Source organism: Oratosquilla oratoria, chromosome 5 (assembly GCF_046742065.1).
Source record: "Oratosquilla oratoria isolate Oo_2021 chromosome 5, ASM4674206v1, whole genome shotgun sequence".
In the NCBI taxonomy this organism is placed as follows: Eukaryota; Metazoa; Arthropoda; class Malacostraca; order Stomatopoda; family Squillidae; genus Oratosquilla; species Oratosquilla oratoria.
The window spans coordinates 69,829,103-69,841,756 of NC_134781.1; the positions used below are offsets into that span (position 1 = coordinate 69,829,103).

General features: G+C 37.3%; 2 protein-coding genes across 12 annotated transcripts in view; one reads left to right on the plus strand and one right to left on the minus strand.

Moving 5' to 3' along the window:
- Nucleotides 1-12,654, plus strand: part of LOC143025532 (phospholipid phosphatase 1-like) — a 282,504-nt gene that overhangs the window by 215,951 nt on the left and 53,899 nt on the right. The gene's annotated exons all lie outside the window — the stretch shown is intronic.
- Orp8 (Oxysterol-binding protein-related protein 8) overlaps nucleotides 1-12,654 on the minus strand; it is a 79,505-nt gene that overhangs the window by 60,489 nt on the left and 6,362 nt on the right. For 3 of the 11 annotated variants that reach the window (XM_076185349.1, XM_076185344.1, XM_076185345.1), the window contains exon 3: nucleotides 10,939-11,674. The exons of 6 other annotated variants lie outside the window; for them this stretch is intronic. In XM_076185349.1, coding sequence (XP_076041464.1) covers nucleotides 10,939-10,966 — 28 coding nt within the window. In that variant the 5' untranslated portion in view covers nucleotides 10,967-11,674. Of the gene's footprint in view, nucleotides 1-3,478; nucleotides 3,503-10,938; nucleotides 11,675-12,654 lie in introns of all 11 variants that reach the window. 2 more of the 11 variants (XM_076185351.1, XM_076185346.1) reach the window with 2 other exon arrangements.

Consider the following 12,654-nt stretch of genomic DNA (forward strand, 5'->3'; position numbering starts at 1 on the left):
ATGCAAAGGGGGACGGAGAGGGGGGGTCGCCGATTAAATGAAGCGGCCTCGCTGTGGATGTACTGTGTCTTGCGACACTGCTTCTGACCCAGGGCGGTGGGCAGGGTGCAGGGATGACCCGTCATCCAGGAGGTGCTCAGATGAGAGGAAGGGTGGGAGGGATTTGGTTATAGTTCACTTTAAAAGCAAGAAATATAAGAATTGGACCCTAGAAGACTGGGAACAAGTATTGTGGAGTGACAAGTCAAAGTTTATGGTGGCATTGAGCTGTAGGTTGAAGCATGTGAGGCACCTCGGGCGTGGGGGGGGGGATTAGACCCTAATGACCCACACTATACAGCTAAAGTGGTGCAACACGCACCAAGTGATATGGTGTGGGGGTGCTTTGCATTTGGTGGAGTTGGCAATTCAGTGTTTCTTGAATAAAACGAGTGTAAATCAGCACAGTTATTTCGAGTTATTGTGTGATAACCTGCCTCAAAGTTTTGAAAAGTGTAATGTTAGCTGGTATATGCGGGATGGAGCTCTTACTCATACAGCTCAGTCTATTACCCAGTGGTTAGAGAACTGTGGTGTAGATTACTTCAAAAAGTGGCCTGGGAATTCACCAGACCTAAATCCCTTAGCATTAAAAAAAAGCTTCAGGATCATGACATTTTGACTGTAGCGAAGCTAAGAATAGAAACACAGAATGGGATATCATTCCCCAACACATAGAAAAACTGGCAAGTTGCATCTAAGCACGTTTGGAGAAGGTCGTCATGAGCAATTTAAATGTCTATTTAAATGTCATAATTGTTTACATTCGTCCTCATCGATATGCACCCAAATTTTCATATATATATATACAGGTAAACGTCGACTTACGATGGCCGCGACTTACGATTGTTCGACTTTACGATGACGACGACGACGACGACGTCATGATAATTTAACCCCTTCCATACGGTGACGCACACGTAGGCGTCATGAGGAGCAAGTGGATTCGCGACGCTGCCATATCGGCGTCTTGATTATATTTATTGTAGTCGCCCCTGTGTTTTTACATTCTCTCAAATGTGCCTTGAATCCCATTCTCTGTGGTTTTCAAAATTCGCGGGTGAAAGAGAGAACGATCGATATAAGCGGTGACTATATTTTATGATGCGAGTATTATTACGTCACGTCGTATGGCTGGCATTGGCTGCTGCCCGCGAGATTTAAGTTCCGTACTGAAAATACATATTATAGTGTTTGAATATGGTAAAAAGGATAAAAATAATTAAATAAACTACTGTACATGTTTAATAGGCTATATTCAGTATCTCTGGTGGTTAATATACAGGTAGGCTAGGTACAGTGACCACGGAACAGTGATACACAAATTGGGGATCGACTTACGATGAAATCGTCTTACGATGGCTCTATCGAAACCTAATGCCATCGTAAGTCGACGTTTACCTGTATATATATATATATGCACATTGTTCATGCAGTAAATACTTTTGTATCCAGAATAATTTTAACAAAGGCATTCCCAGAGACTGGATTTTCCCAGAGTCTCTTGATGGGGTCCCCATCCCATTTCTAGGAATTTCCCAATTACTGAAAAGCCTTTTGGATAAAGGTAAAGCTAGCATACATTAAAACAATTGAAAACCAAATAAAAACTTATCCCAACACATGCTAGTTGTTTATAGCACTGCAGTGAAAGTAAAACTGTGTATTGCCTCTTGGTATTTGCTGATGTGTATGGATAGAATTTGAATGAGCATGGCTACATAGATGCTCACATGAGGGCTCTTATTTGGAATTTCACCCTGATATATACATTTGAAATTCCACACCAATACATGCATTTAGATTTTCTCACAAATACATATTTTCCAAAATAAGTTTCATGGGCATGGACTTCCCAAATACAGGAATGTTTACTGCATATATACAGGTATACATATGTTGCGAGAGTAGAGGGACCAATGATGGGTACCTGGAAGTTGTCCCGAAAGAGGAATAGTAAAAAGAATCATCTCACTGTTACCCAGCTTTAAAACCTATCAATCCCCTCACCTCCACAAAAAAGTGTAGATACCTGGTCTTTGGACTGGGCTCAAGCTCTTTCAACTACAAATGTATTTCCACAATTTTTTCACATAAGAAAAGCTCACAATCAGTGAGTGAAACAATCCCAAACTAATAATACATAGATAACAGTCTTAAGTTTCTTCATCGAGAGATCTACGGAACAGCCCATTGACCATTACATGCCACTGTGGAGGTGCAGGTTTCCAGTCGGTGAAACTTGAAGCAAAAATTACTATTACTATTATAAAAATAGAAAAGTATTTGAGGAATGAAGGAAAGCATGCATAATCTCAATTCAAAGGTAAGGATAACAAGAACCATGAAACATTATGGCTGTGTGACTGAATAATAACACAGAGGATAACGGAAACAAAGATGATGGGGTGGACAAGTGTAGTTTTTGTGAAGGAAAAGGTTGTGTAGATCGGATTTTCACTCTACTAAAGCTCAGAGGAAGCAATAAAGGTAATATATGAAGCACTAGTTGTACCGATGGATATATATGGGAGTGAAACTAAGGTGATGAATACAAGAAAGTTGTGTAGAGGCAGTGGAAGAGGTGCTTGAGCACTATGCATAAGTTACAAAATACAACAAAATAATGACAGGATTCATGAATAGACTGTAGTATAGATGGGATTGAGAGAGAGTAAAATAGGCCAACCAAAAGTGGTTTGGTGACAAGAAAATGAAAGGGAATCTTTAGACAATACCTCAAACATTGGTGCCAGGAGTGAAAGCAAGGTATTGAACATGGGAAAGATGGGGGATGGAGTAAATGAGGCCATAAGATCTTGCGAGTTGGATGTCAAGCAAGCAAAAAAGTATATGAATGACAAAAAATTGGAGAATAAGAGGGGTATAACCTGGGGTAAGTTGTATTGCTAGGAAAGACACAAGGTAAAATTTTAACACACTTTAAAGTAAAAGGAGTGAAAAGAAGTGTTATGGCGATTGAAAGAGATAAGGAGGTTCCTTTTCAATGTCTAGCCACCTTGCTTTGCAGGTAATGGCTATTTGGATGAAAAGTTTGAACAGAATAAATTTTCATTTCAGCAACTCTACAATTATATATATATCAAAGAAATAAAATCACAAGATTATTGCTGGTATTCTATAAATACATATTTGAAGAGAAAAAGTACAAGAAAAAATAATCCATATGATACATCTATTTACAAAAATAGCCTTATAATAATCACAGTGTTTTCATGGCCAAATTAAAAGAAGTGCAAACATTAAAGACAAAGTCTATTTTAGCTCCTGTAAATGAATCAATATCAAACATGAAAAAAAAAAATGCATGCTTAAGCAGACATGGCAAAATGTTAAAGGCTTGACTTCAGAGCTAAGCAGAGGGGTGAAACTGTCACAGCAGAAAAGGAACCGTATCAGAATTGTTAGACAATCCTACCTTCATTGTCCAGAAGCTAGCAAGCTGTATCCAAGGTGAAACAATATGTAAAAATATATTCAGCTAATACAAAATTATATACCACTGTCATACACCATTCTGATACCAGATGTAAACGAAAGCATTTCAACTGCCTGAATTCTTTCTACATTGCTACAGGATTATACAAGACTATAAATGAAAAAGCAATTCATAATGCATTAACATCTAATACATTTTCAGGCTATGTTGGTGATATTTCCTAAGGAAATCTATTTCACCTGCATTAAAAGACAAATACAACATGACACTCTTCATTAAGATGTGAAAAAAGAAAAAATAATACATGGTAACATTCACCAAACTTTTCTTAATTCTGTTTACCAACTTATTATCCTCTCCTTTTATATCTACCGAGCCAATCTAACAACAAGTCATGCAATCCATGATCTAAGGATGGTCAGTATCAAACGAGCAGGCAAATTCTCAAGCAAATCTTCATAAGTATAGCCCTTAGCTACGTAAAATAGCCTTATATTACTTACAACCTTCAAGATACAAAAACAACTATTATATAAAAGTATAAATTCTACCCCAGAGAAACACTTTAACATCTTTACTACATTTATCCCAGCTCTTGTTAGGTGACTTTATACAACTGACAAAAACTTTCTGTAGCTGAAGGGAGACACCTATCTCAATCCTTCCATGGTGTTTAACAAATTAAGCATTTATTCTAGGTGTCACCATACAATTTTTTCAGGTGAAGGAAACCCTTCTGCAGCTTGAGAATGTACTTGTTAGTGGTGGTCCTCACAAATGGACATCAGAAAGAATAATTTCCTTGTCACCTCTTTTCAAAACCCATCAATATCATCACCTCCACTGGGAGGTGAAGTCTTGAAGGGTTGCTATTTGGTCTATGAATTTCACCCATGATTTCTCTCTATCAGCTCTGATTGTATTTCTTCTATCGTTTCATGTAAAGAGATGACAACTAACAATTACTCCCTTCTTATTACTACATGCTGGTGGAATTCCCACATTAATACAGCACAAACAATAGTTCATATCTTCTCAAGAGATTTATGGGGAAAGGGGGGGGGACCATTGCAGGACCAAGGGGGATGGGACCACTGCCAGATGCTGAGGGGCTGCAGATCTCCAGTTAACCCATTCAACTCCGATGACAAGATGTCTTGTCATTTGGTCAAATAAAACAAAAAATCATAAAACACCAAAATGTTTGATCAAACACCAGAAAAATATGACGTCAATCCTCGCTTCGCTCGCAGCGAAGCGAGGATTGACGTCATATTTTTCTGGTGTTTGATCAAACATTTTGGTGTTTTATGATTTTTTGTTTTATTTGACCAAATGACAAGACATCTTGTCATCGGAGTTGAATGGGTTAATGAAACTGGGGCAACAGATATTGTAACAAAAATCCAATGCCATTAAAATTTCATTCCCTAATGTACCTAGCATAAAACATGAGAAATGTTGATACAAACATACATATGAAACAAAAATCCAATGCTATTAAAATTTCATTCCCTAATGTACCTAGCATAAAACATGAGAAATGTTGATACAAACATACATATGATATACTATCACATAACATTTATGCATGCATACAAACTGGAACAACTGAAATAGTTAAAGAAGTCACATGACAAAGAAGAAGAAAAAAAAACAAGGGGTGAAGATGCACAGGAATTACAGTTGGAAGAACAGAAAAACATACAAATATTGAGCACACTCAAAGAAACCATACAAAAAGCCCAGAACAAATTATCATTACCTAAAAATCATTATAGAATATTACACAGCTTCTGGAGCTCTAAACCCTAACCCTAGAAAACCAAAGAACAGATATAACTTGAGTGGAAAATGAACTTCCCAGTGCCAAAAATTGCCAAGTACAGTCGAACCTCAAAAACCCGGACTAATTGGGGGGAAGGGTGGTCCAGTCATGCCAAACGTCCGCTCATCGAAAATATCGCCCTAACAACCGTAGATTTCCATAACGGTATACATATAGGGTATGATATGGCATAGAAACACATAAGAATAATACTCTAACACTGTAATAATAACAATACTGTAATAATAATGCTACAATACTAATAATTCTGTAATAATAACTGTAATACAGGCATGTAAATGTACTATATATACAGTGTACTGTACTGTATTTTTTATTACGTACACTGTAAATATCGGAAGGTATGCACGCGGGACAGTGGTGGTGGCCAGGGTTGCCGCGTTTTCTACACTGTCGTGTAGAATGGAAGTGTTACCATACCGGGGCATACATTTTTCTCGGGCGTGTGCAGACTTTCATAGCAAGATATATTTGTCAAACTTTGACCAAATGGTTATTCTAGTTTTTTATTCTTGAATGTATATAAGGCCCCCATGCCCTAACATATTCAATAAGATATAAAAATAATTTTTTTATATTATTATCGCTAAAAGAAAGCTGAAACTTTTAGCGTAGAATTTTTTCTACACGGCAAAAACGTATCTTTTGGGGTATAATATTTCATAAGCAACAATTACCAATAAAAGTCATATTTTGATGTACCACTTATTATTTGATAACTAGTTCTATGATTTTTAAACAAAAGTTTGAGTTTTTGAACGTTTTTAACAGCCCGCTGATATGTAGAAAAAATTTCATGTCCTTGTGCAGTTGCCACATGCTGCTATTTTACTATGTTTTGGTACAAAATTCTACGAAACGGCAGCCCTGGTGGCGGCTTGACTGGGCTGGGTTTGATTACATGTGTACGGCCGTCGCTGCTACCTACCGGACAAATAGGGGACTCTGCTTGAAAAGTCTGCCCTTTGTTCATTTTGACCGGTCATATGAGGGTCCGGGCATTCGGGGTCCGGGATTTCGAGGTTCGACTGTATTGGAAATGGTCCAAAGCTAAAAATGACCATCAATTAATTACTCAATTGAAAACAAGACAATTACAAAAACAATAGAAGAGCAGGATTTGGGGGTGTTGGTCATGGACAAGTTGTCACTTAACAAATATATCAGCAAGTTATGAATGAGACATACAGATTTTTGACAAACATTTATGTGGCTTTCATTTCATGATGATGAAAAACAATAAATAAATAAAAAATAAATAAATAATGCCTGATCGGAATATAAAGCAGTATCAGTCTCCCCACAAAGTGAAGGATATAGACAAGGTTACAAGAATACCGAGGGTTACAACCAAATTTATTCCCAGCCTTCTAGATAAATTAATCAATCTGTGGCCCCAGTTCTCCATTACAAGACCCTCAACCCCCAAGAAACTAGCCACGGCCACCAATTCAGCCCATATCTCAGCAAACGGATTTTGTGCTGGTGTCTGGACAGGGTAAGTAAAGGGCAGTGTAGTAGGTGCTCTGCGAATTTCTGTGTAGTGGCTGCACACAGGGATAATGGAGTCTCATACCAGGTCAATTCTGTATTGGCACAACATTAATTCAGGGCGGTGACCTGAACCTTGGCATACTAGTGCAATTTTAACACATCTTCAAAGTGATTTCTCTATTTGGTTGATTCCTGGGGGAGCTTGATGGAGTACAAACTTTGGTAAATTATTATAGAATGATTGTTTTATGATCTAAATGTTTATGTGCTTTTGTATGAACATACTTTGGTGTACTGGGGCCAAATTATTCTAGATGTCTGAACTGAATATTATTTGAGATCTTCTTATATTACATTTCATAGGTTTGTGGTGGTCCTGCAAAGCCTGTCAACCCCCTCACTTCCAAAAGGATGTGCAGCCCCAACAGGATTACAGGCTGGGCCCAAGCTCTATCAATTTCAACAGTATTTCTTACACTAAACCCATCTTCTTCCACACATGGAAAGCTGGCAGCTGGCTACTGCTCCCCTCCTTCTATTATTTCAAATTGATATAGAAACAGTCCCACACTAATATCACACTAACAACAGTCCAAAGTATCTTTCCAGAGAGATCTGTGGCTGGGCCCAAGGACTGTTGCCAGCCACTGTGGAGTTGCAGCTCTTCCACTTCATAAAGCTTGAGACAACAAAAATTAGTAATTGTAAGCCATGCTTGTGTGATCTGGTGTGAGGAATGGAAAGGTTTGGGGACTCTAATGCAGTACTTGTCATTCTTATGAGCTGCTCTATGGGAAATATTTTGGTTTTGGGTTTTTAAGTGTAAAGATTCTATTACAGTTATTTTTTTTTATCAGCCAGTTAATGTTTTATTTTATGCTCTATGTATGATTTTTTTTCTTTCTTTTCTTCATTATAGGATACCATATTGTGGATGCAGAGTTAAGTGTAGTTCTTACAAGTTCTTTATATCCATCAATCAATCCATTGCCCCAATTCTCTTTGGCGGGAGACCCATAGGGTGAACAAAGTTGGCCATGGTCACTCAGAGAAAGGATTTTATGCTGTTATCTGGCAGGGGTGAGTGTAGGGCTGACAATATTTGAAAGACATCAGGGAATGAAATAGTTCAGGAGGACAGCATAAATAAACTTAAAGCAATGTCTAGTAAGAGGAGAAACTGAGACATGACTCCACAAACATATCTCCAATCCTGTTATTTACCTAACCATGGTATGCAGTGAGCTATGCTTCTTCTATTATCATAACTAGTTTTAAATTCATGTATTGTTCTAAGTTGTGCTATATTTTCTCCTAAGCTACTCCAGGAGTTTCTATATATGTACAGAAAATTGTAATCTTTCATATCCTTCAGAAGTCAATTATTTTCCAATTCTAACATCTTATTCTAAATTCATGTATGGTTTCAGTCTGTCTATCAGCTCTTAACCTATCCCAAGAGTTCACACACATGTAGCAATTTGTATTTTTTCACAACTTCAGACAGTATATTGCAATTAGATAAACACATTTATGTACAGACTAAAAAATCACGCCAGTTACACATTTACCATAGATATACTAGAAGATACTCCTAGTTTCCCACAACACAGTCACACAAAAATAAACACAATATCAAGAAATGTAGGATAATGGAGTTTGGAAAAAGTAAAAACAGAACATCAAGAGATTATAAAATTGGTGAAGAAGTTAGTGAACTCAGAAAGAGACCTTGGAGTAATAATCAGCAAAGACATGACACTGGACAAAAATATCAATAAAATAGTCAGAGAAACCTTCAACCTATTAAGGTCAATGAAAGTGGCATTTGACTACTTGGATGAGGAAATGATTAAAAAAATATTAGTTACACTAATAAACCCAAAACTGGAGTATGCAGCAACACTATGGACACCCAGTACTAAAAAGAATATAAAGAAATTAGAAAGAATACAAAGAGCAACAACAAAGTTGGCACCAACTCTTTCCAAACTAACATACAAACAAAGATTGTCCAAATTGGAATTACCAACTCTGGAACAAAGAGAAAGAGATCTGCTGACTATCTACAGAATCATGAAAGGAATGGAAATCCTGGATAGGAATGATTTACTAAAATGGGACAATGGAAAAACAAGAGGACAAAAAAGAAAAAAGAAAATGAAAAGGATAACCATAGAAGAGATCTGAAGAAGAAAGAGAGAAAAAAAAAAAAAAGTTTCCCACACAGAGTACTGGATACCTGGAATAATTTAAATAAAGAAACAGTGTGTGTAAATATTATTCAAGATTCTAAGAAAAAACTTAATGCTGAAAGATACAAAGACAGGTCACCACAAGCATAGCTACCTTCCCATATAAAGCCGGGTCCACACTTGTTGCATTTCCACGTATTGTATCATCTTTGCATACCTAGTGATATGATACGGTGCAACAGGGTATTGTACCCACTTGTTACATATCCGTATACAGCAGGCAGATACGCAACAAGTGGGTACAATACCCTGTTGCACTGTGTCGTATCACTAGGTGGTATCCAAAGATGATACGATACATGGAAATGCAACAAGTGTGGACCCGGCTTAATACAACTAGGTAAATACACATCACAAAATTAATATTGCATGACAAAAAAAATAAATCTCTATCCTAAAATAAGAATCCACAGCAAAAACAAAATAAAATATTCCTACAGTCACATGATGCAGCTTCCAACCACCTTGTCCAATATTGGCATGTTAACATGGAAATGACCTAGCTTTGGACACCATATGCCTTAAATGCACATATCACACAATCTTACACTACCCAACAATAGCACAGAGCAAAGAGCAATACAATATTTCTTTTTGAAGTAGTTTATGAGCTAACCTAAGAACTGCTGCAGGTCTTGTTAAAAGACTAAGTTGCAGAATGAGACAACAAAACCAACCCAAATAAACAAATATTAAAAAAAATGGGCAGAGTGAGAAATGCAGAGGTGTGGCAATAAATGAGATGGGAGCCATTAGATAGGGTAGATCAGAAAGTGCTAAGGTGATGTATGCATGTGGAAGGAACGAACAAAGAAAGATTAGCAAACCAAGCCTTGAAAATTGAAGTGGACGGAAAGAACCTGAGAGGAAGGCAAAGAATGAGAAGGATGGATGGGGTGAAGGAGGTTTTTCACTGCCTGTTGAACAGAAAAGAAAATACAAAAGATAGATATGAATGGAAGGAGACGGTGAATATATGGAAGGACGACAGAGACTGAAGGGATATTATTTCCATCGGTTTCATAAACAATCTTAAGTGGATGAAGAGGGGGCAGTCACCATATGTTGAAGCCGTACATATAAACCAGTTCTAGCTGTTGGGACCTCCTGTGAAAGAGCTATGCCTAACTGATCTGACTTTGTCCCAACCAGTATGATAAAGGAGAGGGGCAGCCTTTCATCATTCCAACGAGTTTCAATTGTGTATGATGCAGTTGTGTGCTCTGGCTTAGCCACCTCATTTACATGGGGGTAGGGCCTATGACATATACAATATCACCATTGCAAAAGGTCCAAAGGCAAAAAATTCAGACAATGATGGTTGTTAATTTAACAAGAAAATCTGTGAGTACAAAGCTGTTAAATTTAGCATTGAAAACATATTTACAAATTGAACAAACTGTCACTAAAAGTAATACACCCTTGAGTAGGTGGAAGTTGACAATAGTTGTTACCTGATTAAATACTACACTGTCATGCACTCTTCTGTATGGTAAAATTATGTAAACAAAGTTGCAACAAGTTAATCCATATTTTGTACATTACCATATGAATCACAACAATCTGAATGGGATGCGTAATTCCACTCAATTCCAGATCCACCAAGTATAAGCACAAGCAGAAAGATATTGAAATGGGTTCACAATTTAACTTTAGTCTTTCAATGTACAATAATGTAAATACACATGTGCAGGTACTTTAAATGAAAATCACAAGCTATGCATAGAAATAATACACAAAATCTTTAAAAGGCATAGACCACTGACAAAAAACCACAACGTATTTACATCTCCAGCAACATCAATACAGCTTCTGCATGCAATAATTGTAGAGCAGTTTACCTGGTTTATGGCAAACAGGCGAGTTCATAATGGCAGCAGTGATGCCCCAGCTTGTTGCAAACTTGGAGATATTAAACAAGGAGAGCAGCGTAGCAGCAATAGGGTGGTTGAAGAAATTTGGGATGTTGCCTCATTCACATCTGTTCACTGGGGTTTGAAGTGTTGCCGTCTTTTGAAGGTTGTGATGGCAATGTTCTTTTTTGTGTAACACTTAATGTGTTGGAGTATATGTGGTTTAATTACTATTGAAATATGAGTTTATGATTAAGTGTGTCCAGGAGGCAATCTTCAAACCATTTTGTGTTTAAAGAGCATGGTTGAAGCAAAATTATAGCAAGTAAAAATGAGTTGATATGAATTGTAACCTATTGTAATTTTTTTTATCCCACTAAGGTAACCTTCAGTGTAAATGTAAATGTAATTGTATGTTTAAGTATGTGCATGTACATCGGAAGATACATGGCAGGTGAAATAATAATAATAATAGCCAAGGAGCCTAGCCAAAATGACAAAAATGCTACTTGAAGCTGGAAATCTGTTCCTAATACATTATTTGGGGACCAGTGGATGTGTGAAAGGGATGTAAAGTATGTAGTTGCCACTGGCAACAGAGACAGCATAAAATCTAAGGTCTCAATTAGGGTAAAGTTTGGTTGGTTGAGAAGGAATGGTGTTTCAAGAGATCAAGCTGTAGCACCACTGGTGATGGCAGTAGAAGTGGATGCAGTTATCTATGCTGCAAGTAAGGAAGAAAAGACCAAGGAACTACTCAACTTCACATTACTGATAATGAATCAAACAGCACTAATTACTGATAACACTAAATGCATTAAATATAAAATAGTTTCATCTAAAAATATGAAGTCCACTGACTACAATGAAATTGTTCTACATCAATTTCATCAAGATAGATAAAAGATATTTACTGATAAATTAAGATGGAGCAAAATCATGGGGTCAATAATTAAGGATAATTACATTACTCACCTATGACCTAGCAAATTAACTACAAATTTGACAAACCACTTCAAGTACAACATGGGTCATCCCTGTCTTCTGCTCAGTGCTTAGGTAAATAAGCAATGCAGCAGTACACAGCCCATCCACAGTAAGGCCAGTGACTTCATTTACACAGTGACCCTTGCCCCTTGCCTTCCCTCATGTGAAAATAGAGAAAAAAAAAAAGAAATCCCTACAGGCCTCATCAATTTATATTCCATTTACAACCATTCTCCAATCACACCTATCTCTTGCCTTCTTTCCCTGATTAACAAGCATTCTATTTTTAATTAAATCCAACTTCACCCCATCCATCCTACTCATTATTGGTCTTCCCCTCAAGTTTATTCCATCCACCTGTCTTCCATACTCTTTTACTCTTCCTAATTCATTCTTTACATGAGCCCAAACTATCCCAGTATTTTTTCATGTACACTATCTGCCAGCTCCCTTTCCATTCCCACTTTCCTCCTCACCTACTCATTTCTCACCCTTTCCATCCTTGTAACACCCAGCATACTTCTCAAACACATTCAAATTTCTCCTTTATGCCTCCCTTACATTGCAAGTCTCTATCGCATAATGTCATAAGCACAATCACCCCTTCATATAGTCTTTTCTTTGCATCCATTCTCAGATAACTATTTCTCAAGACACTTTTCATTCCCCCAAGATATCTATTAGCTTTCCTCATCCTTCAGCTTACCTCCACCCCCA